At 37.9% G+C, this 17,720-nt stretch overlaps 3 protein-coding genes across 4 annotated transcripts in view; all 3 read right to left on the bottom strand.

Annotated features, from left to right (window-relative positions):
• LOC120339924 (uncharacterized) overlaps positions 1-17,720 on the bottom strand; it is a 125,094-nt gene that overhangs the window by 69,349 nt on the left and 38,025 nt on the right. The window lies entirely within an intron of this gene.
• On the bottom strand, positions 3,242-11,999 carry LOC120331070 (lysophosphatidylserine lipase ABHD12-like). The gene is made up of 6 exons (XM_078116172.1): positions 10,902-11,999; positions 10,183-10,402; positions 8,533-8,645; positions 8,013-8,192; positions 7,306-7,445; positions 3,242-5,297 (listed from the first exon to the last, which is right to left on the bottom strand). Exons 1-6 carry the CDS (start codon positions 11,091-11,093, stop codon positions 5,042-5,044), a joined length of 1,101 nt encoding a protein of 366 aa, XP_077972298.1. The 5' UTR covers positions 11,094-11,999; the 3' UTR covers positions 3,242-5,041.
• On the bottom strand, positions 12,918-16,760 carry LOC120331130 (lysophosphatidylserine lipase ABHD12-like). 2 transcript variants are annotated; one of them, XM_078116179.1, is made up of 4 exons: positions 15,691-16,760; positions 15,110-15,329; positions 13,459-13,571; positions 12,920-13,094 (listed from the first exon to the last, which is right to left on the bottom strand). In XM_078116179.1, the coding sequence occupies exons 1-4, from the start codon at positions 15,880-15,882 to the stop codon at positions 12,990-12,992; spliced, it is 630 nt and encodes a 209-aa protein (XP_077972305.1). In that variant the 5' UTR covers positions 15,883-16,760; the 3' UTR covers positions 12,920-12,989. The 2 variants fall into 2 exon arrangements, with proteins under 2 accessions (XP_077972306.1, XP_077972305.1); XM_078116180.1 differs by lacking the exon at positions 13,459-13,571 and having other exon boundaries at positions 12,918-13,094; positions 15,691-16,744.

The following is a 17,720-nucleotide window of genomic DNA, read 5'->3' as shown; positions in this document are numbered from 1 at the left end:
GTATGTTGCCCACCCCTGTGCTAAGCGTATGGTTCAGGTAACTCGCTTGTGTTTCACTGTTTGCGGACAGCACTTCGTTGATGTGGATTACTGCAGCACGGATCGGAAATGAACTGTACCAGAGAGTGTCAGGAAAATGCAAGATTGAACAATTCAGAGAAAGACGAAAGGAACGTGTCGACTACCAGTGCCGATAGTTTGATTAATTTTTTGACTAATTTTTTTAAATCTGTTGAACTTATATTTGGCCACTTCACGAATGGTATTAATCAGCACTTCACCATATCTCAGGATGTCCTGGTCACTTTATAACAAAGTTAAGGACTAAAGAGTTTTCATTATGAATAGTATAGTATGCTGGGCATTGCTGACAGGGGATGGAAATTTTAAAGACAACACAAATTTTCCAATTGCAAGTGTGCTTTCAGTTTTAACATGGTTGTTCGTATTGTGTTACTTTTGATAAATATGCCTTGAATTGTTCATCTTATTTCAATGGCAAAATTATCCATGTTGTATTTTTTTATGAGCTTGCAACCTTACTCTGTGGATATTATTTTGGAAATATCTATTTTTTCCTCTTCTGCTGCCAATAAGTGGTTATGTACCAGCTAGAACACCAGCATAATTTGAATTTTCTACTGTAACATCAATGTTTCACTTTTGCTCATGGTAATTAATTGTGTGAGTGTGTAATTGAGATTGCTTTTACTGTTTTAATAAATGATTTTACACCTCCATATTGCCTGCCAATATTGACAGTGTTTGGATATTGTTTTGGTAAATAGTTCCAATGTATATAGCATTTTGTGTTTTTTCCTGTGTTACTAGTCACTATTTTCTTCTAACATTGGCACGCATTGTTAGGTATTTGTATTCACAGCTATTGTCACTCTATTTTTATTCCCACTATTCAAAACTTCATGCTGCTTTTCAACCATGTATTTATTTATCTGTCTTGCACATTTGATAGGTTTTTGTTGATTTTTTGCATTTCTGACAGCAAGCGATGTCTCCCATAGATTTTGACCTGTATATTTCTATGCTATATAGGAATCTCAGACCCAAAATATACAGAATTCGAGATCAGCTTTATTTATATATTTACTGCAAGGCTAATCCTGGCGATTTCTCAGCTACCATAATCGTATACGAACATTTGAAACATCTATCAGAGACTGAGGAGGTCGTTGGGATTCTATTACGTTTAATTTTATCTACCTGTCTTATTTCAAGCGCAACACTTATTTTACTCCATGTAAATTATCCACTGATTCAAGCAATTATACGGCTTTTATCATTTTAAATTGAGTTATAAGCACTGCCTGATTTTGAATCGTGTCCATATTTTTTGTATAATCGTATTATTTTTATTTTATTTTTTGGTGGGTGGGCACGTACTTGTACGTTTTTTAACTTTATTTTAAGTTATGCTCGCCTTCCAGGTAGATCTGTATTTGTTGTCTGTTTACTTTTTTGTATTGTTCCGTTTTAGTCAGAGAGCCGAAGTAAAATGATTGATTGATTGACAATGCACATTCGCAGTTGTGCTTGTCTGTTATTTTATTCGTGTGATTGTTGTCAGCTTCATTGTTTAGCAGAGAGCAAATAGAAGATTGGAACTATGGTGTGACTCAGCAACCGCCCACCTTCGGGGATGGAAACTTCCACCGCCAATTTGTGTAGCAGAAAGATTCCTACTGTCGGGGTCATGATAAGGGATTCTGCGAGGTGTCGACGACATTTGTGGCAAGTTGACGATGCGGCATTTTTTTAATAAGAACCAGACCAATGTGCACACGGTGGAATGGTATCCAGACGAGAATCTGTAGTACGCTATAGGATTAAGCCGCCGTGTTGGCTTTCCTCCCTTGCGACAAGTGTGAACATCTCATCATTTTGTTAATGGGTAATTAGTAGCTTAAATATATGTGACAAGAGCACGGGATAATCATGCTAGCAATGACATAGGTGAATAATTTAGTATAGCCATCCCCACTTGTGTTATAGGCAAAACAGCACCCAACTCGCTATTTAGACTTTGCTAAATCTATACTTTATGATCATAAAGTTAGCACATCTTGTGATAAAATCAGGTATGGCTTAACAAACATCAATAATGCAATTTTGAATGACTGCGTCCCAATATCTAACGTAACTGGGAGTGTAGATATAGCGGGTCATCCACAGCAAAGAATCCATATTTTCAATACGGATTTATAGCCGAAACTCACAGCAATGAAATTTGTCCAGTTTGCCATACTAAGCTCTCAAACAAAGCCTTCGAAACTTCTTCGAACTATGAGATTGTCTTATAAGACTTATATAGTGCACTTGATTGAAATTTCAAATGTAATGAGTTGAAAAGTGTCCTTGTGATACCTTTTTCTTTGTGCGGCGGTATTTTTAATATTGACAACTAAAGTAGGGTAAACGTAAGAAACTATTATGTGTATCACTGTCGACCATGTCACCAAATTTGTAACATTTAATGACCAACAAGCAAACGCAAATCTCGCATTGAATATCATCACTTATGTTTTTGAAATTTTTTTACTGCGTGTTATTTATTACATAAGCTTAGTTCGTTTGTACAAAGAGGGTCTGCCAGGCTTTACCGGTTCGTCATTTAAAAAAGGTTCAATATTTCTACAGTGTTACATCTACACGCCCCACATAAGCATAGAAACCCTGCTTCAATTTCATCTTTAGTTTTCTGAGCCAACAACTTCTTTGCATATTTTTATGTTCATCCATTCTTAGTTATTGTAGTTCATACCTTGAAGGTTCTTGTCCCTCAACACGGACGCCCTCCTTAAATTGTCAATGACAAGTACTTTGACTTCGATTACCACCAATAATGAAAATAGGTCTGTTTCACAGGACAAATTCTTCAAGGCAATTGTTAATTCATATAATTTGAATTTGGTTATGCAGAGTAACTGAGATGAACATTGATTCAATAAGTATTCTCCATTATATTTTTTCAAAAGTTAACTATTTTTTTCTGTGAGTTATGTTCGTCATAAAATAATGCATGCTGAAGAAGATATTTACAAGTGAAATATTCTAAATTATTTCTAAAATCAAGAATTTATTAAATCGGATACAATGAATCACGAATGTATTCGATTCATTTCGGGCATCCCTGAAACCTAGCTCCGAAGTTAGTCTTTAACATCAAAAACACCCTTGAGTTTTTTTTGGTGGTGGATGAGATCAATAGCTCGGAAAATAATACTGCAATATAAGGCTAAGTTTATTTGTCTCAGTGGATTAAATGCATTGAGGTAGAATTGTTATGAAAAAATTGGAATCAAATCAACAATTATGATAAAATAATTGCATATTTAAACATATACAGTGCATAGGGGATTATAAATCTTAAAATCAAAATTTGCTCAATAGTACGTAAAAGCATAGTCTATCATTTATCAAGTGAATTTGCTCAAGGAAGGTTACACACGTCAACTACAATGAAAACTCATCTCTGACCAAAGTTAAGGGCACTCATTCAGAAGTAAAGGAAACTTATCTCTGAGCAAAGTTACAGGAATTCACTAGTAAAAGATACTCATCTCTGAGCGAAGTTACGAGCACTCACTCAGAAGTAAAGGAAACTCATCTCTGAGCAAATGTGAGGCACTCACTCAAAAGTAAAAAAAATTTAATAAAACTTAGCATCCAAGTCAACGAGGTTTCTCGTGATTAAAGCCAGAGTCATTTAGAATCGTGTAACGAAGTTTACCATGCTCGCTAAGACACGAATAATTGTTTTTCTGGAAAGTTTAGTATAGCATAACTGTGAATGATACTTCATATTTGACCATGAAAATAGATGATTTTAGGGGGCTCCCGAAGTATGCTAACCAAGATGGCGGACATCGGAATGTAATGTGTACTAGGTTAGGGTTAGGCCATAATTTTAGGTATAAATACTACGGGAGGCTCTTGGCTAGTCTTTGAACTGATAATAGGACTAAAATAAGGAAAATTGGAAAAAAATTATGGTCTAACCCTAACCTGTTACCCATGTTTCGTTCCGATGTCCGCCATCTTGGTTCACATACTTCGGGTGCACCGATTTTAGTAATTCTATACAAGTATGCTCGAAGCAAGGTGCTGATAAAAGAGTTACAAATGACCTCTGTCGCACAAAGAGCATATGTTAAACCAAAAGTTCTCAAATTTTTGACGTTATGGGGTGAAGAGTTTGAATAATTCACGTAGCCCAAAAAATTTGACCCAATATTAAGAAAAGAATATCAAAATGTGGCAACATGGCAGTAATTGAAATATAGCAATATCTATTTTCTGATAGTACTGCGATATATTGTTTCAAGTTACACATGAACCGCTATCTACAGACATATTTGTGACAGGGACTCTTTTATCAGTGCTATTTCTGCTTTAAAGTTGAGAGTTTGGGACTTCGATTTGAGCAAACTTGCAACTCTTCTATCAGAACTCTTTCTACTTTGGTTGAGTGATTCGACTCTATTTCGAGCATATTTGTGACTTGCTAATTCTGATCATTGGCATCTTGAGTAATAAATACACAGTTAAGAATGAAAATATAAACTACAATCAAATAATAAAGTTATGTTGAAATACTTTCAATTATAGAAATAAAGCCTAAAAAATTTCTGAAAACACAGCTTGAAGTTTGGGAAGAGTTGAATGAACATGAACGGTTATAATGCTGGGCGTTAATAACAGTAGTTGTCCTTTGTAACTTCACATGAAAATAGGGTACTCCCAAAGTATGTGAACCAAGATGGCGGACACCGGATCGTAGTATGTGTACCAGGTTAGGGTTAGGCCATAATTTTATTCCAATTTTCCTTATTTTAGTTCTATTACGAATTCGGTTCATTTGCAAATAACAAGCATAACAGCTAATGTACAACCAACAAACAGCCAGTGTACCAAGTGGCACAATTATATTCAGGTCCAAATAATATGTGATCTATATTTTAGGCGATGATTCGTTATTTTCATCGAAATCCCCAACGCAAATTTATAGCCATGAAAACCATAGTCATAATTGATATAGGCCCGAGTGGGATGGATGAAACACTTCGGTTAGTTCGTAACTGGCCCGTGGCCTTATCTCAGGATGTTCCTGATCACTTTTGACCTTTGCTACTTCAACCATGAAATCATGCACTAACTGCCTTATCCCAGGATGTTTAGCAGTATGTTCGTGCATTCGAATGAAGCGACTGTAAGGAGATTTTGTCGTGAGGTCAGAGGTCGTCTTCTTGTACAAAGTCTCAACGAGATGAATGTCTATTCTGTAAGGAAGAAAGTATTTAGGTTTGAGAATTGAATTTAATATTCAAGAAGAAATCGAATTCGATCAGAAAACGAAGCTAATAAAGCCTACCGACTATATTTTGCATTCATGTTGCATCAACACCATGCAAATATAGTTTTTACAGGACACTCCAGCAGTGTGTACCAAAACGGAGGTAACTAATTTACATCCAGGGACGGTCGCTTCACTACCCGCGAGGGGAAATGTAAGGAAAGGATTTGAGTAGTAAAAAAGTGGATGTTTGATGGATGCACCAGGGTCATTGTGCCGGACGAATGGCGGTAATTCGTCCGGCGCGCTGCCCCCGGCCACTTTAGTTGATTAAGTAGTTTAAATAACTCGTCATAAACTGATCACTCCTAATGGAAGTTGATTTCCATCAATTTTAGGGTCCGTATTAACTCAATCGTGACGAAATTTTTTTTTTCATGAACTTCACTTTAATTACCTTGTTATAGCCCAAATCTGACATCCCTATCTATTACCATTCTCGAGATATGACCTAAAATCACTGTAGCGTGACTGAGATGTGAAAGAAAAAAATTCCATCCAAAACGTATTCAAATAAGTTTTCTAGTCATGCCCATGCCTTTAGATTCTTCATAAGACCTTTCAGAGGCCCACAATAGGCCAAAATCACTAGACCATGACTTGGGGGGTATGAGAAATTTTTAAAAAATGCATTAAAATAATTTTTCCGTACATACCTATGTAATTTGTTTCTCAATACCTTTATTTTGAGTTGCGCAACGTTCCGAACTCACTGGAGTGTTACAGGGAGGGGGAAATCCCAAATTTGCGGTGGAGAAATATTCTATTAATTATTCCCTTTTATATTTAAGCATCCCTTTCCCCGAAATCCCATTCCAAATTCTCCTAATCGTCCAAAATCAATAATAACCAAGAGGGCGTGGCTTCACGCACATTTCTCACCACTTTGGGGCACTGCCCCCGTCCCCAATTATACTTGGAAAAATTCCCAATACTCGGGCAAACGTTTTCCGGCCCCGGAAACGGAGCTTAACGGCTTCTAAACCCCAAAATCATGACGTGACTAGATGCAACCTTTTCATGTGCCACTAAAACCCCGTTTTGGCCCACATTCTTTGGCCCAATCGTTCTGCGTCATCTGGACACGGTCCCCGACCTACATGCCAAGTTTCGCCCGGATCGGCCCGCCAGTTGTCTGGGAAATGGGGTTTCATGGGGTCTGACCAAGAAGATTTCGTCACATTATTTTTTCCCTACGCGCAAAGCTTTCTGACCATTATTGTGCATACGCACTAAAGTGCTATATTGTTGCCATCAAGTTGTGTAAAGGGACTCAAACTTATAGGCAGGGGGTTATATTCACTTGGCTAACACAAACAGTTCCTGAACTCGTAATAGAACTAAAATAAGAAAAATTGGTATAAAGTTATGGCCTAACCTGGTACACATACTACAGGAGTACCCTTTTACAAACCCTGGTTTGCTTTAAGCATGGGAAATTCCGAAGAGATATCAATAGAAAGCGGAGGATGGGATTTACATATTTATCTCGGGGGAAGGAAGCCGCTAAAACAACCTATTAATCATATGATGAACCACGATTACCAGTCAATGTCGGGTATGAGTATAGTTAGCCAGTTATTTGTTTCCAGATGCTTAGACATGCTGCTAATCGGTTATCTATTTGTTTTTTAACAATCTGTCAAATATGGTATTTGTTATGTTGAGGAGTTGAAACTTATATTAATTATCGTACTGTAATACCATACCGGTAAATATTGTAAATGTTAGATGGTGGATTTGAGAGACATGAACTTGATGACGGAAGATACGTGGATCACCTTACGACAGAAAACAGTTCCGCAAGCCATATTCTCAAAAATAACATGTTTTGAACTTGGAAACTCTTGAAGGGCTCTCCACGTGACTTACTTACGCTTAGAACGATACACCAACTGGCAAGCCATACCTTTCAATTATTTCTGCCTACATACCTCTGATCATCTTTAGCATGTAAAATCATAACAGGAGCCTTTATTGTCGGCAGATACTTCTCAGTCCTGAGCTCAATGTCATATTGTTTGATATTCTTGTGAACCTGAGACCTCATGAAGGGATAGAGCCGATAGAAATACTGAAAGAGAGATGTAATAAATACAATTTTTAGATGTTATTCAATTCAAAAGTCTTGGCGCACTACCACAATGGCATAGTACAGAGGTCCCCAAAGAGTGATCAGCAACTAGTTAATAAGTGTTCGCAAAAATTAACAGAATTCTGTTAACAAGGACCAAACTGGAAAGATTTCAGCCCTTCCAAAAGATAGTATATCCTTGCATATCGTTAGATACGAGTATCTGTTGCTACTGGTGCCTGGCCTTGCACGTGAAAAAAGCGTTGATAAGCATCATATAATACTATATCACATCATTGAAATGAACATACTCCCGTAGTATGTGTACCAAGATGGCGGACACCAGAACGTAGTATGTGTACCAGGTTAGGGTTAGTCCATAATTTTATTCCAATTTTCCTTATTTTAGTTCTATTACGAGTTCGGGGACTAGCCATGTGACTTTGTAGTATTTGTACCTGAAATCATTGCCTAAACCTAACCTGGTACACATACTTCGTTCAGATGTCCGCCATCTTGGTTCACATGCTACGGGAGTACTGAAATGAAACAAAATATAAATTTCACCTTAGATAGTGGGAAGCAGTCTGCGGCATCATATGTATTCGTGAACGGAGCTTCAAGTATCAGACAGTCAGGGAGTCGAGTGCCATCTTTCTGGTCGTACATGAGCGATAGCGCCCTCGTGCTGATGTAAGTGCCGAGTGAATGACCCCAAAGCACGATTGTCACATCTTCTTTCTGGAGCTGAGTGATTAAATACATTAAGTGTCAGAAATTTGACAATTACTGATTCGATTTTTATAACTTGGTAATCAGGGGAATAACATAAAGGGGAATTCCCTATTGACAGGCAACTGTGTTATGAATGTATAAGTTGACCCCCGCACGATCAGGGTTATGCGCTTATAAAGCCGAAATTTAGTGTGATTAGAGTGAGGCGCATATAAGCCAACCCTTTAGTTTGGGAACTTTTTTTTTTTAGTTTAAACTGTGCTTATATACAATTTATATATGGTATACCTCTGCTTTGCTGATATTAGCCATATGATTAAGCAGTGACAAATATGATAAAACATAATCCAACCTGCTTGACCGTCCACTTATACACGCTAATTGCATCCTCCACGACTCTTGTTGGACTCGGCTGACCGGTAGAGTCCGCAAACCCACTGTAGTCAAAAGCTATGATGTGGAATCCTTGGTGAAAATGAAAAAAATTTTATTTGTGTGAATGAGCAGATTGATACAACAAGAGAGCAACGCTCAAATATATGGACACGTGGACCAGAGCGAGGCAGTCCTTACCTTTGACGTTATTGATACCGTAACCTCAAAATACTTCCGAGTTTTCAGTCGCAAGAATTTTCACAGTCAGCCGTCACGCTTGGCGGATTAAAAACTGTGTTCCCATAATTAAAAAGTAATACAGCACAATTTTGGATGAAATATTAGATCTCATAAGATCCATAGAAAATTTAGGAATAAATAAAAGTACCGTAATAGCCTTCTGGTAAAAATATCAATCTTTATTAACCACTGAAAATTTCAAAGCAACTGGTCCAGTATTCGAAGAAAAAAACGATTTTTTAATGATAATGATGACGAAAAACAACAACATAATATTGAAGCGATCGTTATGTCCACTGACATGTCTAGGCCAGGGCTACTCAACTGGCGGACCGCGGTCCGAATCCGGACTTTTCGAGTATTTGATTCGGACCGCACCTAATTCTTTATTTTGGATCATTAGCCCCACTTTTGAAGTTTTCTTTTATAAAATGAATTTTATAGTTTCGAATATATATGAAAATACCTTACATCATGATAAACAATCTTGATTTGCTAATAATCATTAGCCGGCCGAGGAAGTGCGCGTTTAAGGATGCCGAAACACAATTTCTGTAAAGACCAAACCCAAATAATTTTAAACAAATAGCTGAGTAGCCCTGGCCTAGGCCACGATTCGGCAACATTCGGCATCAAAAGAGCCATATGGCATCGTCTACACCTGACATGGGCAAACTACGCAAGCCAAATCTGGCCCGTTGGGTTATTCAATCTGGCCTGCCTGATGCTGCCACAACTGAAATAAAACCAAATTTTGATGTTCTAGTGAAAAATAGGAATTTGTTGAGATTGGGATTAAATGTAGTTTTGGCACGAGGCTTATTGTTTTTCACTTTTGTAACACTGTATATATTGTTCATAAAATGTAACATTTATGCCAAACTCAAACCTACTCGAGCCGCAACATGTACTCTAATGTCAGATACTATTAGAACTATCGAAAAACCACTTATGATGCAATATTCTAGCTCAACTAATTTACCAACGCTGTCTTACAATTAGTCAGGGTAGACCAGCGATCAGCAGCATGCGACTCTCTGTTTTCGGAGCTCTGGCTCCCATGAATCAAAGTGGCAACAGCCGTTTTTTGTTAGAAGCCGTGGGGATTCAATGGAAGTCGGAGACATAAAGTCTATTACTACTCACTAATTACACATGACAACAGATATAAGTCGTGAGCGGAACAATAGGTCGCATCAAAGTGATTCAATTATGTCTAAACAAACTTTTTCTTTTTAATTTCAAGTTATTTTTATTTTGTCAAAAACTGAATTATTGCATCAGAAGTGGTTTTCGGTAGTTTTAATAGCCACTGACATTAGAGTAGATGTTGTGGCTCCGAGTACCTTTGAGTTTGACAAAAAGAATTCGACCATATTATTCATACCTGATTTCTGCAGCTCTGAATATAAATCTCTTCGATGCTTGAAACCACGATGAAACGAGTTGCCATGGCAATAAATGATGATTTTCTCAGCGTCTTGTAATGACCCTGATTTGACCTCTGGAGTATCGTACTGAGTGACTGGCGGAATATGCCAAACGCCTAAAGTACTTCCACTCGAAGACTTCACATAGCAGTTCTTGCTCTCTTTAAGATTGTAGGCCTGAAGTAAAAGGAGAGAATTTAGAGTTAGGAATTGATCACTATAATAAGGGTATCTGGTTGAAGCAAGGTTTAGTGCATTTACTCATAAGTGAAGGGACATATTACTGATCGGAGTTATTAAGGTCACTTACTCAGAAGTAAAAGAGACTAATATCTGAGCAAAGTTACGGGCACTCACTCAGAAGCAAAGGTGACTCATCTCTGAGCAAAGTTACACGCACTCACTCAGAAGCAAAGGAGACTAATATCTGAGCAAAGTTACGGGTACTCACTCAAAAGTGAAGGAGACGCTTCTCTGAGCAGAGTTACTCGCACACACTCAGATAAGGAGACTCATCTCTGAGCAAAGTTATGGGCACTCACTCAAAAGTGAAGGAGACGCTTCTCTGAGCAGAGTTACTCGCACACACTCAGATAAGGAGACTCATCTCTGAGCAAAGTTATGGGCACTCATTCAGAAGCACTCACTCATACAAACGTCTTGTAGAAAGTCTTACTTTGTCTGGTTTGTTCAGCTTCAGTAACCATACAGGTGGGCAGACTCTGTTGAGAAATAATCCTTCAAAGACGATTTTTGGGTAAATCTTGAAAATCAGCGGAATTGTGACGTAAACCAAAAATCCATAGATCACAAAATAACATGAGGAACTGAATATTCCACTCATGCATTCGTAAAAAATTGTCGCCATTTTTAAATGAAGAGAGAATTCATTCGAAAGCACGTATGCCGGGGTCCAAGCAATATCCAAGGGAATGAAATATTGTAGAAAATTGGTTGATGCAAATCTTGGAGAAGTTCAAGTCAGCAAAAGAAACCCAATAAGAATTCCACGATACCAAAAGTTGTGTCTGCTATCAGCATCTGTGTGGTACGCTACCGCACTTGCTTTTAAATTGAGGCATCTTTCATAATAGAAGTCTATTTTAACCTGTTAACATTATCTGATGATTGAAATATGGAACCTAGTAGGACACAGTTCTCTTGATTTCAAAATGTCCCAAAATATAGTTCAATAAATCGAACACATTATTTGTCTCTGAAACACGACTATTATTTGGCAAACTGTGCGAGTTGAAACAATTCACACACAATCTGTTACGTACCAATAACTGCCTAACAATCATTATAGTCAAGACAACACATCGCCGGATGAGAACAGAACAGGCAAGTTTAAGTCACAATTTTGAGTTTTGAGCAAAACGCAAAAAACCATTTTGAATTTCTTTTTTTGAATATCTAGATATTTACACTTAGTAAAGACCTGATCTCTGGTTATGTGTGGATGAGAATATCTTTGTAATCAATATTTTTTTTATGTTTTTTTCCCCCCCAAAAAGGACTTTGGCCCATTCTGTTTCTAACTTCTAGAAAATATTAAGGACCTAAGTCAGTAAGTCCAGCTAAAATTTTTATTATTGATTGTAAATATTGGAAAAAGTGAAATGTTAAAAAATGTGACTTAGACCCCTTCTGTTCTCATCCGGCGACATATTTATCTCAATTGAAATCAACTTCGCTTTTGAGAAACGGTACCGGCTGACCGGTATATTGCAGATTAAAAATCTCAGAAAATCGGTCTCCGTTCCTAACCAGCGTAGTGCGAGAACACGCCCTCCGATGGACGTTTGTGTTAACCAGGGGGATGAAACTAGTCTAGAAAGCCACGCCCACATTAATAAAACAAACAAAGTTATTCGCGTTTCGAGTTTCTGCAGCTTCACGCTTCATTGCGATCACTTGATTTGCGCGGAGCTTGGTGAAGACGGTGGTATGTGCACAAAATGTCTCGCTGATATTTTTTAGCTCAGCAGCCTATGGGCCTAGTATTTCATTAAGTTGGTTCAATACTTTAATCAAATGCCGGTTGTCCATCCTAAGCTCGGTCTCTTTAGTTTATTTCAAGATAGATTAGATTTACTTTTCGGCTTCAACTAGTATTTCCCCCTCAAGACAACGCAGGTACGGTACGGTAACTTGGCGTTCTATGAAACACCTCAATACTGAAATATTCTACCTGATTATCGTAACCTAGGGCCTAGGCTACTTTATTTCTTATGTTCTGTGAGTCCGGTACTGGGTTACGATCTTTTTAGTTACACAGCCTTCATTCTAGGAGATATAATTCTACTATTATAACTTACGACTAACATACCAGCATTATAGTCAGGTAGTATTCACAGATTTACCAAACACCAAAAGTACCAATTTTTTTTTCAAAGTCGACTCGTTTTATCTCTTCTTTACGTTTTTGTATTACTTTTTTTAGAATTGCATAATTTGTATTATACTGTTATAGGCTATTTATTCACATCACTCATCAACATGAGTAATCGTTGTTGCATTCCAGTATGTTCAAGATTGTAATTTTATATAAAAAGAGAGAAATATTCAACAAAGCCTCACAGTCGCGTCTTTGAATTGGTGCAATACTCAAGATGAACGCCAACTTTGAATAGATCATCTCCAAAAAAGAGGAAAGTAGCTGAAAAAATATGTCATAAAATTTCACCTTAGATAGTGGGAAGCAGTCTGCAGCATCATATGTATTCGTGAACGGAGCTTCAAGTATCAGACAGTCTGGGAGTCAAGTGCCATCTTTCCGGTCGTACATGAGCGATAGCGCCCTCGTGCTGATGTAAGTGCCGAGTGAATGACCCCAAAGCACGATTGTCACATCTTCTTTCTGGAGCTGAGTGATTAAATACATTAAGTGTCAGAAATTTGACAATTACTGATTCAATTTTTATAACTTGGTAATCAGGGGAATAACATAAAGGGGAATTCCCTATTGACAGGCAACTGTGTTATGAATGTATAAGTTGACCCCCGCACGATCAGGGTTATGCGCTTATAAAGCCGAAATTTAGTGTGATTAGAGTGCGGCGCATATAAGCCGACCCTTTAGTTTGGGAACTTTTTTTTTTTAGTTTAAACTGTGCTTATATACAATTTATATATGGTATACCTCTGCTTTGCTGATATTAGTCATATGATTAAGCAGTCTTATTGGCTTTTCTCGCCCCTGAGACAAATATGATAAAACATAATCCAACCTGCTTGACCGTCCACTTATACACGTTAATTGCATCCTCCACGACTCTTTTTGGACTCGGCTGGCCGGTAAAGTCCGCAAACCCGCTGTAGTCAAAAGCTATGATGTGGAATCCTTGGTGAAAATGGAAAAGATTTTATTTGTGTGAATGAGCAGATTGATACAACAGGAGAGCAACGCTCAAATATATGGACACGTGGACCGGAGCGAGGCAGTCCTTACCTTTGACGTTATTGATACCGTAACCTCAAAATACTTCCGAGTTTCCAGTCGCAAGAATTTTTACAGTCAGCCGTCACGCTTGGCGGATTAAAAACCGTGTTCCCATAATTAAAAAGTAATACAGCACAATTTTGGATGAAATATTAGATCTCATAAGATCCATAGAAAATTTAGGAATAAATAAAAGTACCGTAATAGCCTTCTGGTAAAAATATCAATCTTTATTAACCACTGAAAATTTCAAAGCAACTGGTCCAGTATTCGAAGAAAAAAACGATTTTTTAATGATAATGATGACGAAAAACAACAACATAATATTGAAGCGATCGTTATGTCCACTGACATGTCTAGGCCAGGGCTACTCAACTGGCGGACCGCGGTCCGAATCCGGACTCTTCGAGTATTTGATTCGGACCGCACCTAATTCTTTATTTTGGATCATTAGCCCCACTTTTGAAGTTTTCTTTTATAAAATGAATTTTATAGTTTCGAATATATATGAAAATAACTATAACATCATAAAAAACAATCTTGATTTGCTAATAATCATTAGCCGGCCGAGGAAGTGTGCGTTTAAGGATGCCGAAACACAATTTCTGTAAAGACCGGACCCAAATAATTTTAAACAAATAGCTGAGTAGCCCTGGCCTAGGCCACGATTTGGCAACCTTTGGCATCAAAAGAGCCATATGGCATCGTCTACACCTGGCATGGGCAAACTACGCAAGCCAAATCTGGCCCGTTGGGTTATTCAATCTGGCCTGCCTGATGCTGCCACAACTGAAATAAAACCAAATTTTGATGTTCTAGCGAAAAATAGGAATTTGTTGAGATTGGGATTAAATGTAGTTTTGGCACGAGGCTTATTGTTTTTCACTTTTGTAACACTGTATATATTGTTCATAAAAGGTAACATTTATGCCAAACTCAAACCTACTCGAGCCGCAACATGTACTCTAATGTCAGATACTATTAGAACTATCGAAAAACCACTTATGATGCAATATTCTAGTTCTAACTAATTCACCAACGCTGTCTCACAATTAGTCAGGGTAGACCAACGATCAGCAGCATGCGACTCTTTGTTGTGGAGCTCTGGCTTCCGTGAATCAAAGTGGCAACAGCCGTTTTTGTTGGAAGCAGTGGGGATTCAATGAAAGTCGGAGACATAAAGTCTATTACTACTCACTAATTACACATGACAACAGATATAAGTCGTGAGCGGAACAATAGGTCGCATCAAAGTGATTCAATTATGTCTAAACAAACTTTTTCTTTTTAATTTCAAGTTATTTTTATTTTGTCAGAAACTGAATTATTGCATCAGAAGTGGTTTTCGGTAATTTTAATAGCCACTGACATTAGAGTAAATGTTGCGGCTCCGAGTACCTTTGAGTTTGACAAAGAGGATTCGACCATATTATTCATACCTGATTTCTGCAGCTCTGAATATAAATCTCTTCGATGCTTGAAACCACGATGAAACGAGTTGCCATGGCAATAAATGATGATTTTCTCAGCGTCTTGTAATGACCCTGATTTGACCTCTGGAGTATCGTACTGAGTGACTGGCGGAATATGCCAAACGCCTAAAGTACTTCCACTCGAAGACTTCACATAGCAGTTCTTGCTCTCTTTAAGATTGTAGGCCTGAAGTAAAAGAAGAGAATTTAGAGTTAGGAATAGATCACTATAATAAGGGTATCTGGTTGAAGCAAGGTTTAGTGCATTTACTCATAAGTGAAGGGACATATTACTGATCGGAGTTATTAAGGTCACTTACTCAGAAGAAAAAGAGACTCATCTCTGAGCAAAGTTACACGCACTCACTCAGAAGTAAAAGAGACTCATCTCTGAGCATTGTTACGGGTACTCACTCAAAAGTAAAGGAGACGCTTCTCTTAGCAGAGTTACTCGCACACACTCAGATCAGGAGACTCATCTCTGAGCAAAGTTACGGGCACTCATTCAGAAGCACTCACTCCTACAAACGTCTCGTAGAAAGTCTTACTTTGTCTGGTTTGTTCAGCTTCAGTAACCATACAGGTGGGCAGACTCTGTTGAGAAATAATCCTTCAAAGACGATTTTTGGGTAAATCTTGAAAATCAGCGGAATTGTGACGTAAACCAAAAATCCATAGATCACAAAATAACATGAGGAACTGAATATTCCACTCATGCATTCGTAAAAAATTGTCGCCATTTTTAAATGAAGAGAGAATTCATTCGAAAGCACGTATGCCGGGGTCCAAGCAATATCCAAGGGAATGAAATATTGTAGAAAAATGGTTGATGCAAATCTTGGAGAAGTTCAAGTCAGCAAAAGAAACCCAATAAGAATTCCACGATACCAAAAGTTGTGTCTGCTATCAGCATCTGTGTGGTACGCTACCGCACTTGCTTTTAAATTGAGGCATTATTTCATAATACAGTAATAGAAGTCTATTTTAACCTGTTAACATTATCTGATGATTGAAATATGGAACCTAGTAGGACACAGTTCTCTTGATTTCAAAATGTCCCAAAATATAGTTCAATAAATCGAACACATTATTTGTCTCTGAAACACGACTATTATTTGGCAAACTGTGCGAGTTGAAACAATTCACACACAATCTGTTACGTACCAATAACTGCCTAACAATCATTATAGTCAAGACAACACATCGCCGGATGAGAACAGAACAGGCAAGTTTAAGTCACAATTTTGAGTTTTGAGCAAAACGCAAAAAACCATTTTGAATTTCTTTTTTTGAATATCTAGATATTTACACTTAGTAAAGACCTGATCTCTGGTTATGTGTGGATGAGAATATCTTTGTAATCAATATTTTTTTTATGTTTTTTTCCCCCCCAAAAAGGACTTTGGCCCATTCTGTTTCTAACTTCTAGAAAATATTAAGGACCTAAGTCAGTAAGTCCAGCTAAAATTTTTATTATTGATTGTAAATATTGGAAAAAGTGAAATGTTAAAAAATGTGACTTAGACCCCTTCTGTTCTCATCCGGCGACATATTTATCTCAATTGAAATCAACTTCGCTTTTGAGAAGCGGTACCGGCTGACCGGTATATTGCAGATTAAAAATCTCAGAAAATCGGTCTCCGTTCCTAACCAGCGTAGTGCGAGAACACGCCCTCCGATGGACGTTTGTGTTAACTGCGAATTTGGGAGCGCTGTAATAATCTTTGACATTTTTATTTACCGGTACTCAGGATGGGATTCACATATTTATCCCAGGAGAGAAGCAAGCTGATAAGATGAATTAATAATATAGCGAACCACGGCCTCTCACGTTTATGCCGATCCTATATCTGAGGGGTGTGTAACCTTTATTACACGGGGAGGGCAGATACAACTGGGTGAAGCCACGGGCCGCACTAAGAAACTCTATCTACGAAAGGCTATGAATACGGAAAATCCAACTTACGAAAATTTTTCTCGTAAAAATATTGCGTCGGCCAACGTAAAATTTTCTACACACGGAAAGCCTAACTAAAAACCGAAAACTTAAAAAATGTGTGTAGTGATATTCGTTTATTTTAGGTTGATTTAATGCAGTGATTGAAGAAGGGGTGACCAATTCAGAATATCGCGACCTTCGAATATCGTTCTTCGCAAATATACTAGCGCCGCCGTTAAAAACAATTTAAGTTTATTTCATTTTTTTTCATCGTATTCGAAGGCAGCCGCGCCCATTGGCCAGTTTTTTCCCGCGGGTACATACAATGTCTTGCTATCGAAATTCAGTGAATAGACGATGATACAATAATAAATGTTTTCAAATATCATGTGTGTTTGCTCAATTTCGTACATTACGTTCTGCCGCCTGCTCTCACTTCCTCCGACCGCCGTCCTCCCACTCTCCGCAGTCTTCGTCTAGTCCAGGGGTTCCCAAACCGCGGCCCGCGGGCCAACTCCGGCCCGCGTAACGATTTAAAATGGCCCGCCGAGCTTAAGTGAAACAATGAAATAGATTTTGTTTCTACCTTTTCACAATCTAGAAACCGCCAATTGTTATGTCATTATCACAGTTTAAGCT

Source organism: Styela clava, chromosome 9 (assembly GCF_964204865.1).
Source record: "Styela clava chromosome 9, kaStyClav1.hap1.2, whole genome shotgun sequence".
NCBI classification, from domain to species: Eukaryota; Metazoa; Chordata; class Ascidiacea; order Stolidobranchia; family Styelidae; genus Styela; species Styela clava.
The sequence above is the reverse complement of the archived record's forward strand: the minus strand, read 5'-3'. Positions and strand labels throughout refer to the sequence as shown.

What these genes read in the sequence shown, in the direction of transcription:
- LOC120331070 (XM_078116172.1), bottom strand. Translation starts at nt 11,093, where the DNA reads ATGGCGACAATTTTTTACGAATGCATGAGTGGAATATTCAGTTCCTCA. An exon ending in AGCTGAACAAACCAGACAAA is followed by an intron (nt 10,403 to 10,901) that starts GTAAGACTTTCT and finishes CTTTTACTTCAG; the next exon opens with GCCTACAATCTTAAAGAGAG. An exon ending in ACTGCTTCCCACTATCTAAG is followed by an intron (nt 7,446 to 8,012) that starts GTGAAATTTATA and finishes TCTCTCTTTCAG; the next exon opens with TATTTCTATCGGCTCTATCC.
- LOC120331130 (XM_078116179.1), bottom strand. Translation starts at nt 15,882, where the DNA reads ATGGCGACAATTTTTTACGAATGCATGAGTGGAATATTCAGTTCCTCA. An exon ending in AGCTGAACAAACCAGACAAA is followed by an intron (nt 15,330 to 15,690) that starts GTAAGACTTTCT and finishes CTTTTACTTCAG; the next exon opens with GCCTACAATCTTAAAGAGAG. An exon ending in ATAAGTGGACGGTCAAGCAG is followed by an intron (nt 13,095 to 13,458) that starts GTTGGATTATGT and finishes TTAATCACTCAG; the next exon opens with CTCCAGAAAGAAGATGTGAC.